The sequence below is a fragment of the Anabrus simplex genome, chromosome 5 (genome assembly GCF_040414725.1).
Source record: "Anabrus simplex isolate iqAnaSimp1 chromosome 5, ASM4041472v1, whole genome shotgun sequence".
Classification (NCBI taxonomy): domain Eukaryota; kingdom Metazoa; phylum Arthropoda; class Insecta; order Orthoptera; family Tettigoniidae; genus Anabrus; species Anabrus simplex.
The window spans coordinates 244,488,812-244,504,538 of NC_090269.1; the positions used below are offsets into that span (position 1 = coordinate 244,488,812).

The 15,727-nt window shown below is 40.0% G+C and overlaps 1 protein-coding gene across 2 annotated transcripts in view; it reads left to right on the forward strand.

The window, feature by feature from the left end:
- The first annotated feature begins 9,312 nt into the window (after nt 1–9,312).
- Nucleotides 9,313–15,727, forward strand: part of LOC136873948 (nuclear receptor-binding factor 2) — a 57,990-nt gene continuing 51,575 nt past the window's right edge. Inside the window, exons 1-2 of one of the 2 annotated variants that reach the window (XM_068227604.1) lie at nt 9,313–9,517; nt 9,949–10,133. In XM_068227604.1, the coding sequence (XP_068083705.1) occupies nt 9,467–9,517; nt 9,949–10,133 (236 nt within the window). In that variant the 5' untranslated portion in view covers nt 9,313–9,466. The remainder of the gene's footprint in view (nt 9,518–9,948; nt 10,134–15,727) is intronic. The other variant, XM_067147335.2, reaches the window with a different exon arrangement.

Consider the following 15,727-nt stretch of genomic DNA (forward strand, 5'->3'; position numbering starts at 1 on the left):
AGTAATTCCACATACTGTATATCAGATGACTATATTTGTAAGTAGTACAGGAGATATTATAAGTAGAATTTTGTAAACAATATAAATTTATTAAGGATGAGCTGTGTGTTTAATAGAAAACATTGTTAGCGTAAATTGTATAATATTGTACACTGACTGACAGAACAAAGGCAACACCCAGAAGGAGTGGTTCGAAAGGGATGAAAGTTGGGGAAAAAACAGAGACGGCACGGACGAATAATTGATGTTTATTTCAAACCGATATGCAGGTTACACAATGTGCACGGCATCGACTCAGTAGGATGTAGGACCACCGCGAGCGGCGATGCACGCAGAAATACGTCGAGGTACAGAGTCAATAAGAGTGCGGATGGTGTCCTGAAGGATGGTTCTCAATTCTCTGTCAACCATTTGCCACAGTTGGTCGTCCGTACGAGGCTGGGGCAGAGTTTGCAAACGGCGTCCAATGAGATCCCACACGTGTTCGATTGGTGAGAGATCCGGAGAGTACGCTGGCCACGGAAGCATCTGTACACCTCGTAGAGCCTGTTGGGAGATGCGAGCAGTGTGTGGGCGGGCATTATCCTGCTGAAACAGAGCATTGGGCAGCCCCTGAAGGTACGGGAGTGCCACCGGCCGCAGCACATGCTGCACGTAGCGGTGGGCATTTAACGTGCCTTGAATACGCACTAAAGGTGGCGTGGAATCATACGCAATAGCGCCCCAAACCATGATGCCGCGTTGTCTAGCGGTAGGGCGCTCCACAGTTACTGCCGGATTTGACCTTTCTCCACGCCGACGCCACACTCGTCTGCGGTGACTATCACTGACAGAACAGAAGCGTGACTCATCGGAGAACACGACGTTCCGCCATTCCCTCATCCAAGTCGCTCTAGCCCGGCACCATGCCAGGCGTACACGTCTATGCTGTGGAGTCAATGGTAGTCTTCTGAGCGGACGCCGGGAGTGCAGGCCTCCTTCAACCAATCGACGGGAAATTGTTCTGGTCGATATTGGAACAGCCAGGGTGTCTTCCACATGCTGAAGAATGGCGGTTGACGTGGCGCGCGGGGCTGCCACCGCTTGGCGGCGGATGCGCCGATCCTCGCGTGCTGACGTCACTCGGGCTGCGCCTGGACCCCTCGCACGTGCCACATGTCCCTGCGCCAACCATCTTCGCCACAGGCGCTGCACCGTGGACACATCCCTATGGGTATCGGCTGCGATTTGACGAAGCGACCAACCTGCCCTTATCAGCCCGATCACCATACCCCTCGTAAAGTCGTCTGTCTGCTGGAAATGCCTCCGTTGACGGTGGCCTGGCATTCTTAGCTATACACGTGTCCTGTGGCACACGACAACACGTTCTACAATGACTGTCGGCTGAGAAATCACGGTACGAAGTGGGCCATTCGCCAACGCCGTGTCCCATTTATCGTTCGCTACGTGCGCAGCACAGCGGCGCATTTCACATCATGAGCATACCTCAGTGACGTCAGTCTACCCTGCAATTGGCATAAAGTTCTGACCACTCCTTCTTGGTGTTGCATTTGCTCTGTCAGTCAGTGTATTATAGGAAAATCTTCTTATCTTGTTAATTTAATATTTAGTGCTTTACAATAATGTATTTTAGTGTACCATTTGCCACCGAAGTAGACACCTCATTTGCAAATAAAGAGATTTTGATTTGATTTTGAACTTGACAGACACGAGATATGTCTGATTCCATCAAGACAGTTGTTATTGGGCTGAATATAAACAAGTTAGACTCACATTTATCATGTGAATGTTTTTGGTGGGCATTTCGAGATGTCAGCGGTAATATGCTGTACACGTGTGGGTAGGCCTATACAATAAGGACAATATCCAGAAGGATAAGCTGTGACACCTGTTTAGGTCTCCTGCAGAGTATTGAAACAGGTGATCCCTGTTTTGAAGAACTTCAGAGAGGTGGGTGAGGGGTGTCATCACATTGTATTGTGTGTGTCTGCAGAACAGATAAACGAAGACAATCTGGATTGTGAAAATTATAAAGAATTTCTGTTTTCTCTATCCTGAGCTGCTTTAGGAACAGATAACAATCAACAGTTCTGGTTTGAACGCCGTCATTGTGGGTGTGACAATAATGGTGCGATAGATAGTTTATTGTCTTCATTTTCCAATGTTGTGTTAAATAAGTGCTGAAAGCAGGTGAAGAACACGAGTTATATCAGCAGTGAAGATAAAAACACTAAGCAGAGGAAGCTGTCAACGCTTCACAATAATCGAGCTTGTGAGTACTGTTCTTAAAGTGTTTTGTTTCCATTCATGTAAAATGTGTACCATATTTCTAACTTTAGTGAATGCATTTACTGATGTGTGTGTTTCTTAGTACCATTTTATGAAGAGTTGTATTTATCGCAATCATCGTGTTCTTCTAAATGTAGTGAATATGGTTGAAGTCATTGAAAATCGGACACGCCCCCTTTCCTCTCGGCCTCCGCTTGACAGATACTTACAGCATTGCCAAGCGTACCTTCCAGCTTTAACTGTAGATGGCTCTGTCCCGAACACAAACAAACTGCTGCGCGTCCCTAACCGCGCGGCCAACTCTCTCGATGGTTTTCATGTTCTTCGAATAGTAACCGATAATTACCAGGTTAATAATTTAATGTTTGAAACATTATGTGGGGGGTGAGGTTCTTTGAAGCATGCAATAATACATCCATCTGATAAAGAAAGGTCACTGTTTCTTTGCAATGACCCAAGTCATCTTTTATCGTCGCCAGAAGACCTATCTATCTGTGTCGGTGCGACGTAAAGCCACTAGCAAAAAAATGTCATCTTTTGTATTGCTTCTGACAATTTTCACTGATTTTATTTTTGCAGCTATGCATTGACTTACTAAGTTGCCCCAATCTCATGATATCAAATTCACAAGAGAAATTCACTTGTAATGATGGGTTTCCCACAGCTCTTTTTAGAAATATTTCTAAATCCACATTTTTAAGTAACGTTGTCACAAATCATTTACAGAACTGTGAGCGATTTATAAAACTCAACAAGAAACCTTTTAACAGGAAAGTTTTAAAACTTCAGTGAAATCTTAACGGCGAAACCAAGAAAGGGGCGCGATTTTTATCTACGAAATATATGCATCCTTAACGTGGCAACTATTTATTTATCTACTTTCAAAAACCTTGGCATACTCAAATTGCATGTTCGATTTAAGAAGGTAGGTAGTGTGGAAATTAATATTTTTAAAAATATCGGTGAGAAGTATGAGGGGATTTTAGATGAAATACTTAATTTCTGCGAACGGTGTGCATTTAAAAGTTGAAGAAATAGGGAGCTTAACTGCAAACTAGTGAGTGATTGTCGATCAATTAGCTTGCCGTGTTGCCGTCTACTGCCGACTACCGTCAGCTGCTTATCTGCCGGGCATATTGGGCCGATTGCAGAAACGATGACTAGTTTTAAGCCTTAGACATCGGATACCTAAACAACGTCTAAATCAAGCATGATCTTCCATTGTATAAACATTGTTCAGTCGATGTTTAACTAGACATCGCTTAAAGTTTCAATTTTGGTTTGAAAATGGAAACAGAAGTATCTTTCATGCAACTCTTTGCTTGTCGCAACCAATGAAATTCGTCGGTGCGCGCGCCAGACGCCAGTCAGCTGTTTGTCTTCCTACAAATTACTCAAATATGGCTGAGCATGACTTGCCCATAGATAAGAGTATCGCTTTCGGTGGAAATTAAATCTCACAATATTATCGACACTAAAGCGACACTCCACCGTACGGGTAAGTGTAGCTTTGATTATAGGGTTGTTACAGTGAGTGTAATCTACTCATAAATACGGTACTTCGACGAAGGGAAGATGAAGCAACAGTAATGTGTAACCGAGTGTATTGTACGGGCCATATAGATGTAGCTTGCATTCTGGAGATCGTAGGTTCGAAACGGATCATCGGCAGCCGTGAAAATTGTTTTCCGTAGTTTCCATATTTTTACACCACGCAAATACTAGGGCTGTTATTGTGGCCAGTCCTCTTTAAACAATCATCACCACCACTTGCCTTTTCCTATCTGATAGTTGCCAAATATATATATATATATAAAACCCGATAAAACCTACTTGTTAGTTTTTACTATTATGTGTGTTTACCTAGCAGTAAATATAAGTGAATCCCTCCCGGTTGATGTATGTGATACCGTAGCCCTCTGACGATCGGGACATGTAATTCTGATGTGTACCGTATGCAGTCGAAATGACCTCTAATTCCGTGGAAATTACCCCATATATATAATAAAATGTATCGGTTGCCAAGAATTGAATTCAAGTTGACAGTTACCGGACTGTTACTCTGTCAGTATCAAGAAACAAATCTCGAAAAGCGAAACCTTATTTTAAGATCTATTTCCCCGTGCATGTCAAACGAATTGCTGCGATTTAGCAGCGGGCGACCCACAGAGAGGCCGTCGGACTAACCTTTCTTCCCGGAATCGTCTCAACATGATAATACATATGACATATTTCATGGTACATAACCTCTTATTGTGATTCACTCCTCTCGTTTGAGGTGAAACAGTGCTCTCGGCAACATGACCGGTTGAACATCGGTTTTAGACAGCTCGATCCCCGAGCGAACTTAGACTCAGCCGAGTTACTCCGAGTGGCTGCACAATATCGCCAGGCGCTGTCCGGCTCCATGGCTAAATGGTTAGCGTGTTGGCCTTTGGCCACAGGGGTCGCGGGTTTGATTCCCGGTAGGGTCGGGAATTTTAACCATCATTGGTTAATTTCGCTGGCACGAGAGCTGGATGTATGTGTCGTCTTCATAATCATTTCATCTTCATCACGACGCGCAGGTCGCCTATGGGTGTCAAAACGAAAGACCTACATCTGGCGAGCCGAACATGTCCTTGGACACTCCCGGCACTAAAAGCCATAGGCCTCTCGTCCTTTGGATGCGTAATTATGCGACAAGTAGCGATGACGTGTCGTCTGTATACGCACGACAACGCAAACAGATGGAGAGGGTGGGAGCTCGTCCACAGGAAGCGGGTTGGTAGTACGTACACGTGCGACGCCGCATTACATCCTGTCCAGTTTGGATTTTCTGTGCGACAACGCATGACAGCAATGGATTGTGAGAAACTCGTTAATTTAATTCAAGAACGAAAATATCTGTGGGACCAGAAGGAGCCTCAGTATCACATGAGGAATGTGCAATTGAAGTTGTGGAAGGAAGTTGCACTTGAAATGGAAGAATCGGGTACATTATATTATGTAATTACCATGTTATTAATTTCATATTTATATTTATTTACATTATTATGTTTGTATTAACAATTCTGATTCAAGTAGGCTTACAGTTGCGATCATATATTTTTAGGTCTTTAATTTTTCCCTCACATCAGTAGCTTTAAGACTGCTCCTGCACCCCTGCTTGCAAACCTAGAGTGGTTTTTAGTCGATTCTGTTGAAGGATGTATTTCTGGTGAGCCTTCTCTGTCTATTATCACATTGTGCAATAAACAAATACATTACGCAATGTTTTCCGCTCTCTCGGGGGTAACTTCTATTGCTTTCATTAATATGCGCCATTTATTGCTTATTATACCGAAGGCACACTCGACCACTTGCCTTGCATGCGATAAACGTTTATTATACACGTCTTGTTCGGGTGTTAAATGTCTCATAGGATAAGGGCGCATCAAATTGGGTTTCAGGGGATATCCTCCGTCCCCTATCAGAAAATGCGGTACAGTTACATCACTACCAGGAAGTTATTTCAAGCATGTCACCTTTAACGCACCATGATCCAGCTGTTTATTCAAGTTTGAATACCCGTCACTCTGTTTTCCATGGGCCCCTGTACCAATGCAAATGAATTTGTAGTCTGTTCCTACCACTGCTTGCAGTACGATAGAGAAAAAGTTTTGTAGTTGTAATACATACTTCCAGACTGCTTCGTACACTTGATTCTTATGACCCAACACAATTCGGACATTTCCATTTTCTCCAAAACTGTGATTCAATCTCATCAATTAGCTCGCCAGAAGGGAATGGTATATGGTCACTGTGTAATGTTTCCCATAACACAGAACACGTTTCAAGATTAATTCTTCCGATTGTAACATCTGATATCCGATAAGAATAACCCAGTGCTTTGAAAGATGAACCAGTTGCTAAGTACCTGCAAAATACAAAGCACGTGATTATGTTGTAATAAAATGCATCCACAGTGAGCTAGTTACAACATAATTTAATTAAACAACTTAACAGCTATTATTTAAAAATTACTGTGTCCAAAGTTTTCATAGGTTTTTTGTTGTGATTTAATTAAATTAATTTTTTTGATTTTCTTTGTGTCGATGATTAACATAGAAGTTTGAGTTGTAGTAAAGTAAATTTCAGGACCTCAAAGGATCTGTTACAACAGGTCCTTTTCTTTTCACTTGACTGTTGTATAATTTCGCTGCGTTTTCCTTTTTATTGCAGTTGAGGAACTTAAGAAAAGATGGAGGAATCTCAGGGATTCGTTTAGGAGAATTGAAAATAAAATGAACGAAACAAAATCTGGCAGTGGTAGAGAATCGTCAAATAATGGGCTTTCTTCAACCAAATTAGTTTTCTTACTGATACTATGTAACCAAAAAGCATGCAAAGCAGTGTTCCTGATATTACAAATAACACAAGAGATGAAATGTTCGACGGTCCTAGTACCTCCAGTAGAGCCCGTACAGACTCACATCAGGAGGATAATGCACAACCGGATGCCAATGATCGCGAAGGGGAATGTTCACAGTCGAGTAAAGAAACAACCAAAGTTACAGGAAATAGAACATTTCAGAGCCCTCGTAAGAAGAAGAACAAAAAAGTTAATTATGACGAAAAACTTCTTGAGATTGAAAACAAGAAACTTTCTTTCTTTCAGACAAGAGCACAAAATGATGGAGACAGTGACTACGGTACCAGTTTTTGGTTAGTCTTCTCCCACATATACGTGAAGTACCACAGGAAAACAAGTTACGTATACGGATGGAATTAATGAATGTTCTCTTAGTAGAACAGGCAGAAAGACAGAGACGTAATCAGTCTTCAACAGGTTCATCATCTCAAGCTTCATATTGTCAAATTAATGATTTCACTTTCACTGATTCTAGCACTGCTCCGTACTCTGAAAAATTTGATCCTCGGTAATAGGGCATTGGTGGTTTCAACCGTTTATTTTTCAGTGACATGCTTTCTTAATTAATGTATTAGTTACCGCATTAATTGCATCTTGTAATGATTTATTGTACGATTCCGATTTGTAATACAGGTACTTAGTTCTCTTGTCTTGTATAAATACTACCTTAATGTTAGTGCTAGACGTTCTGCGGGTGCAATGGTGTCCCTAAAATTACTGTACTTCTGCAGACGATCCTCCACCTTGGATAATATGTACTGAAAAGTTTCTTTCCTCATCCGAAAATAACCAAAATATTGAGCTTCATTAACTTCATCATCATGGAAGGCCATGATCACATCACAGAGCTAAGATTGACTCCGCTGCTATCAGACGAAAAACGCGTGCAAAGGACGATGCACTGTCGTACGACACAGGATTGCTTCACGTCGCGCGTACACGCTCAACGTCGCAGGCGCAGATGTACGCATCCAGTAGACGAGAAGCCATATACGCAATTTCATTTCATCGACAGGCGCTAGACGTTAAGTACTCTTTGTTGTTATCAAAAGAACCGCCGCCATCTACAATTACTATATGAATATTATCAACAGCGTCCTCCTCCCAATCATCGGTATCCCGCCATATATATGGCTTATGCTGAAATCCACCATCTTACTGAGACTATACTTCGTACACCACGCGTTAATACGTATTCATACCACTATGATATTCCAACATTCCGTCCTTCTATTATCATTGCCCCTTCTGATGCATCAAACTAATCAATGTCTGCACCTTATCCCACATTATACGCTCATAAGAAATTTAAAAGTCCCATAACCTCATCAGATTACCACCTATTTACCGATGGGTCAAAATCAAATACTGGAGTCGGAGCAGCATTTTACGATCCACAACTACACACTAGCTTTAAATATCCGTTACCTAATAATTTAACTATCTTTACAGCAGAATTATATGCCATATACCAAGCCCTCGTATATGTTCAACAGTTGCAATCCAAAAAAATAAATATATTCAGCGATTCTCAAAGTGTTTTACAAGCTCTGCAATCACTCGCCCCTCATACAAATACATATGTCTACGAAGTTAAGTCTCTTCTATTTCGACTTGAAACATCCGGTTTTGTTATAACGCTAATATGGATTAAAGGGCATAATCGGCACGTAGGCAACGATATGGCCGATATAGCAGCGAAAGACGCCAGTGCAGATACCGCGAATATATTACAAATCAAAATTCCGATCCCGACTTCTTTCCACATATCAAAACTGCAGCTCAACACACATGGTGCACACAATGGCGATTATCCGCTCGTACGAAAGGCCAACATTACTATCAAATTCAACCGAGTATTCCCAAACTGCCGTGGTTTGCAAATGGTACGTATACACGACGTCACATTACCAATATCATCCGACTACGTTTTAATCATGCCTTAACCCCAGTATATTTAACTCGATTTCACATTACGAACGACCCAACCTGTTCCTGCGGAGAATCTCAGGGCGATAGTGACCACTTGTTTTTTCATTGCCCCCAATATGCACATCACCAGGCCATTTTAATGCAGAAATTACTTAAAGTTCACGTATCTTTCCCTACACGACTTTCAGTTTTGTTGCATCAACCTTCGCCTACGATCATTACTATTTTAAACGAATACCTTGATAACACTCACATCAAATTGTAATTATGATCTAGTTTTTTCAGTTGGTTTGTTCCGACATGTTTGTGAGGTGGCACTTCTATATGTTCCTGGTGAGTGGATACTGTATCAAGGTTTTTATTACTTTCCGATCTTGTACAGTGTAACACGTTACTCCTATTCCAGCTTACTAAGTTATTTGTGTCTCTGCTCAGTACCGAATGTAATACTTCCATGAACCTACTTATACCCGATATAATATTGCTTCTTTAAGTGCATCTATCTACGTGTGATCATGTTAAAATCGGGCATTAGTGATGTAATCGTGTGCTTTTGTGATATAAGTGTAATATATAAACGGTCTCGTGACTGGGAAAGAATTTATTGAATCCCAAATAAATATCCGCAAGACAAGACAAGACAAGACAACCACCGCCATCTATTGCCGAAAGTTATAATTACGAATCCTGAACAAAAACATTACTTACTGCGTTGTTAGAGATATTGTAAATATTAACTACGTTGATTTGTAATGTCATTAGTGTGTAATTTTTTTTTTTTTTTAACTTCTATAGTTGAATGATATTGATTTAATGGCTGTGCTGGAGTTCTGTATTTGGTAGTCACTCGTAATGCCATTGAAAGAAAATGTAACAAATATGGACTCATCGGCGTTGAATGTGGTAAGTTAAGTATTCTATTATTTCATGAATAACATGTATCAGATATTATAATTTTGTGTAGAATATATGCATTTCATTTTCGTTCTGGTTAATGTGAATTATAAATAATCCTGAACCTGGTAGGTTAGTCTGGTTGAGACGTGTCAGCTGTTTCAGTGTCATGTTCATAGAATTGCTGGAGAGGACAATCTTATATGTTAAAAGTGACTTTCTCTGGAAATATTTGCTCCGCTCGAATTCAGCTTTACAGTTGTGTTAGTGAACTCTGTACATACAATAATAGCATGAGAAAAAGGAAGGTATATAGGCCTAATTTGAGAAGAAAAAAAAGTCCTTTGAGTATAGGTTGATATTGCTTTTAGGCTACATCTTATTATTCATCACATCTGAGTGTTTATTGTATTTCTCATTTTTAAAATTTTATTCCAAAGGCTCACCAATTGCACCGAAGGGCAGAGGGTCATTTACGTTGCAGAAGATATGATGATGCTATACAGTGCCATCAAAAGGCAGCAGATAAACTTGAGGAAGCAATGAAACTCACCCGAGTCCCTAGGTCTTTAGAGAGTCTACACTTACAGCAAGATTATCATATTCGTCAGCAAGAAATTATCAAGTAAGATGGTAACCTTCTTCGGAGGTGTAAGGATGCATATTTCCATTTACTCATGCAGTGATTACGGTGGTTGAAAACGGGCGTTGATAAAGATTTCATTCTAATATTGTTGAAATAATCAAGAACAATTTTTAACACTTTGGATGAGAAACTGAGGCAATATCTAGCTATTGGCTACTTTCATAATATAGAAAAAGTTTCCTATACTTCTGATCCCCTTTATGTAAGTCTCCATTCTTATTCTCTAATATGTAATGAGTTGTCACTCAAACAGTTCGTTCTTCAACCATCTAATTTGTTATTATTGGAATAAATTTGAAATAGCTGCTTTGATATTTTGCCTGTTCTGTTGCATAGTATTTAACTGTTTGTGTGATTCTAGTGGTTTTCTGGTGGTAGTGGTGAGTGTTGTTGTTTAAGGGTAAAACCAATAACATTATCTGACAAGTAATGGATTTATTTTGGGATATTAGGCTATACTGACAGTCATGTTGTCTTGACAAGGATTACCTACTGACAAGCAGTTGAAACTTCAACACAGCCTAGTATCCTGAGAGAGATTCATCACATGACAATTGACACAGCCATGAAAGCCTGCAGATATAGTCAGATATTCATAAGAAAGAACTGACAGGTATGATGCAAGAGTAGAACAGCTGAGCTGCATTGCCAAATCAAGTAGACCAATACCAATTTGAGAGTTAGCCTATTATTTCTATTCAGTAAGTAACTTACATAAGTGGAAAAATAAAATATAGAATTAAACCACGATTTTGTTATAAGAATCGCTCGCCACATTAGCAGGCAGACAAGTTAAATATCCAATTATGTTTCCAGAATGATGATAATTACCATCCGTTTAAAGTACGCACAATTCAAAACAAACTCAAACACAGTTCATTTCAGTTCACAGCATCTCGCAACTCTCTTTTTAGTATACATTGCTGTTCTTAGTACATGTGATGAGTACAGGGTAAAGCTCTCTTTACATTGAACTAACCATTCATTAAAGAAGTTATACCTCTTGTGTAATGTTGGAGCGTTGTCAAGTACAATACATTTGAACCATTCAGTTTTAAGAGATGAATTTTACCTGGGCACTGTGGCCAGAGGAAATTCTCTTCCACAGAAGGCAAATTGTAGGCTTCCTTCTATGAGCAACCATCATTACACATTAGTGGTGTTTTTTTTTGCTTTACATCGCACCGACACAGATAGATCTTACGGCGACGATGGGACAGGAAAGGCCTAGGAATGGGAAGGTAGCGGTCGTGGCCTTAATTAAGGTCCAGCCCCAGCATTTGCCTGGTGTAAAAATGGGAAACCACGGAAACTATCTTCAGGGCTTCCGACAGTGGAATTTGAATCCACTATCTCCCAGATGCAAGCTCACAGCTGTGTGCCCATAACCGCACAGCCAACTCGCCTGGTGACACATTAGTGTAATAGATAAGTTAGACCTATTCACGAATAACAAAAGCTATAATCATTACAATGACGACTCTCAAAAATTGTTGACCACACTACGATACAAAACTATTCCTTCAGTTACACAGAATGGCAGAGTTATTCCATTCAGCCAAACTGTGAGAAATCTTGGAGTGACAATGAACAAAACTTTAAATTGGTCTGAATATCTTAAGTGTTTGTAAAAAAAAATGTAAGATAATAAGATAAACACTCACACGGCATTTGAGTAAATATCCAATTTTACACAATCCACAACACTGTACAATCACATACGCTTTAAACACACACACTAAATATGTCTTTTTATTCTTTTGCAGTTTAACAACACTCTACCCGTTAAGATTTCCTACAACATCTGGAAAACCAAGCTCGATAGCTGCAGTCGCTTAAGTGCGGCCAGTATCCAGTATTCGGGAGATAGTAGGTTCGAACCCCACTGTCGGCAGCCCTGAAAATGGTTTTCCGTGGTTTCCCATTTTCACACCAGGCAAATGCTGGAGCTGTACCTTAATTAAGGCCACGGCCGCTTCCTTCCCACTCCTAGCCCTTCCCTGTCCCATCGTCGCCACAAGACCTACCTGTGTCGGTGCGACGTAAAGCAAGTAGCAAAAAAAAAAAAAACCATCTGGAAAACTACTCTTATATTTGAAAATCAACATAACTATCAAACACAAATAAATCTCCAGCTTATACTCCATTTCAACGATTACGTCAGAGTGTATCTTAAATCAATTCAACCCAACGAAGAAACACCGATTGCTTCTTTTCACCCTAAATTTAACAGTTGGAATATATAATTTAAAACAAAATTCATCCTTTGATCTACTTACCAGCGATCGCGGCAAATATTATTGACTTTCACTAAGAAGAGGATCCATTTCAATTCCAGATACATGCCAATTTTAAAAACCTCTTATAATTACACTTAATTTTTAGACAATATTGTAAAATATACTACAATAATTTTATCATGTGCTCGTATTTCCCATGTCAAATTTCTTAACTACTGTATCATAGAAACATTTTTTTAATATCACAACATATCTCATCTCAGTTTTTCATAAACAATAGTGTAATCATTTTTAAAAAAAATTGTTTGTTTTAAGATTAACTAATGTGCTGATGATACCCAATAAGAAGGGCAAAACATGTCCACAACTTTTCAAACTTTTATGATTATTTAACCACAAAACGTGGTACTGTAGGTATTGAATAGGTGAACAATAAATGTATACTTTGTAAATTGAATGTGATCACTGTAGTCAGTACGGACCAAAAAATGAAATTAATGACTTGTAATTACAATACCTTGCCGGGAAATGGCTCGCTCCCCATACACAGCACTAATTTCATGATAAATGGTCCATGCAGTTCTTCCTTTTGGCCCATAGGAATCGGATTATCGCACGCACCTCATATTTGGAGTGAACGTCCAGTTGATGTGCCATTGCATTTGGCCGCTATTCACACAATACTAGACGAGACACCACAGCGACCTGCCTAACAGACGTGTGGGCAGTGTCTGTCCCTTTCTCCACTGTGCCCACGTTTGCGACACACAGCGCACTGCTGTGGCGCGTTAGTGCAACTAACCTTTTGATCCACCTACGTACAATATATATACACATCACCTGGGCTATTACATGCACTCCAGCCCTGGCCAAACATTTAACGTTAACTAAACTGGAACTACTCTCGCCAATCTGGCTGACAATTAATTAAACAAAACATATTGAACATTTCCCTATCCTAATATATTAGTCTTCCGGAAACATGCTTAAAGGACAACACAACACAAAAATCAAGTTGCCTCAGAATCAAAGAGTGTATCGGACAGTGTTCAACTATATATTTGCTTTTGCTGCGCGCTGCTCCGTAGGCTGGTGAACTAAGGAAACACGAGTAGCTGTGACGTCACTGCACTGTAAGCGCTGAGCGAGCCATCCAGTTGATTATTGCAGTACGCGCTCAGCCGCTCTTCCGTTTACTTGAAGTGTTGTTTATTATAATAGTGCGGTGACTGTTTGTCGAAATGCCTTCCTGTAGTGTGTACGGCTATAACAACACAACGAGTAGAAACCAAAAGTGTAGAGAGAAAGAAATACATTTCCATAGGTTTCCAAATCGAAGTAAGTCGCCTCGAAGGTTTAGTAGTTGGGTACAATTTTGCAAGAGGAAACACTTTTCTCCCGGTAAGGGAGCTACTGTGTGCTCAGTGCATTTCAAAAATACAGACTATGATGAAACGCAACTTTTGAAAATGAAGGTGATGCCTACGGAAAGGCTGCAAGGTCCGAAATTGAAGCCAGGGTCTGTTCCTTCAATAAGATGTCTGGCGTCGACAGATGGAGATACTTCTCAGGCAGGAATGCTAATTCATACGGAAGCCGCTTCACAAAATACACTGTGGGAGTACTCGTCAGAAACTAAAAAGAGCAGGACGGAAAGGTATGAGGCTAAAAGACAAGGGAGATTGGTGACACAGTATTAAACGGAAGTGATAACGATAATGATGTACACGACGTTCAGAATGATATGAGAGAAAATATTTCACTAGACAGACGCGAATGTAGTGTAGAAATACAGTGTGAGTTAGGCAGTGAAATAGCTAGAAAATACTTTGACATTGCAACTTCCGGCACAGCCTTGAACAGTGACGTTATGGGAGAACAGTTGAATGACAGTTTCTATGAACTAGATGAAAGTGACATTGAAAGTTATATTAGTGATACTGATAACGAACACACTCAGGACGATGTACATATTACAGGTTCATATTTCTTTGTAGTGGGGACAAGTTTGCTCACACTCTTTGAAATTTGTTACCTTTGTAAAAGTAAAGTGAAAAATATTTCACATTACATTAAAGGGACTATGTTGTGCGTAAAATCACTTTGCGATTGTGGTAATAAAGTCCGTTGGTATTCTCAACCTATGGAAGGAAAGAAACCGGAAGCAAATGTCGTAATATCATCAGCATTATTGTTGTCAGGCATTCTGTTTGAACCATTTCGGTCATTCTGCAAGTCCATTAACTTACATATGATGTCACGAACTGTATATGATAGAATTATTCATAGAGTAACTGGTCCGATAGTGGAGGGTGCTTGGGTTCAAGAAAGGACTAATGTTATTGATTATTTGAAAAGCAGTGCCAAACCCATTTGGTTAGCCGGAGATGGCCAGTATGATTCTCCCGACTTTTCAGCCAAATGTTTAGTGAATTCACTAATGGATATAAATACAGGTCGCATAGCTCATTTGGAACTTGTTCAGAAAGTGGTGGTGAAAGGTGATCTTGAAAGGGCTGCGTGGGAAATCGCGATGAGGAAGATTGTACAGGAAGAAAATTGTAATATAAAACTCTTCCTTTCCGATAGACACAAAGGAGTAAGGTATTTACTGAGAACGCAGTATCCTGATATTGAACATGAATTTGATGTTTGGCACATATCAAAAAGTCTAATGAAAAAGATGAAAGCTCTCGGTAAAAATCATCCAGAAGTTCAAGCGTGGAAGGCCAGTATAAATAATCATTTATGGTGGGCAGCACAAACATGTAATGGAAACAGTTCTGTGTTAATTGACAAATTTACGTCAATTTTGCACCACGTAAAAAAAAGTGGTTAGAAAACGGTGAATGGAAATCCTGTAAGCACGATACATTAATGGAGGAGGAAGAGAGAAAGAAAATGTGGATTAAAGGAAATTCAAGTTCATATGAAGCCGTGAAGAAAATAGTTTTAGACAAATCTTTTTTAAAAGATGTGGAACATATAAAACACTACGTTCACACCGGAAGCCTAGAAAGTTATCACAACCTTCGTTTGAAATACGCTCCTAAAAAGAGTTCATTTCTCGTACAGTGTCTTAAAGCTCAAGTCAGTGATTGCTGCATTGGACTATAATTGGAACAATAAATTGAAAGCTGGTATCAAAACTCAGTACTAAAAATCAACAGGAGCCTGGGTGATAAAACAGAAATATGAAGTGTCAAGCGATGGATGGAAGAAGGCAATAATGAACAAAATAAATCTCTTGCAAACTAACTATAGTAGAGCCTCACCTGAAGATCAAGCAATGGATCTGTCACTGCCTGAAAACATTGCTCCAGTACCTCGAAC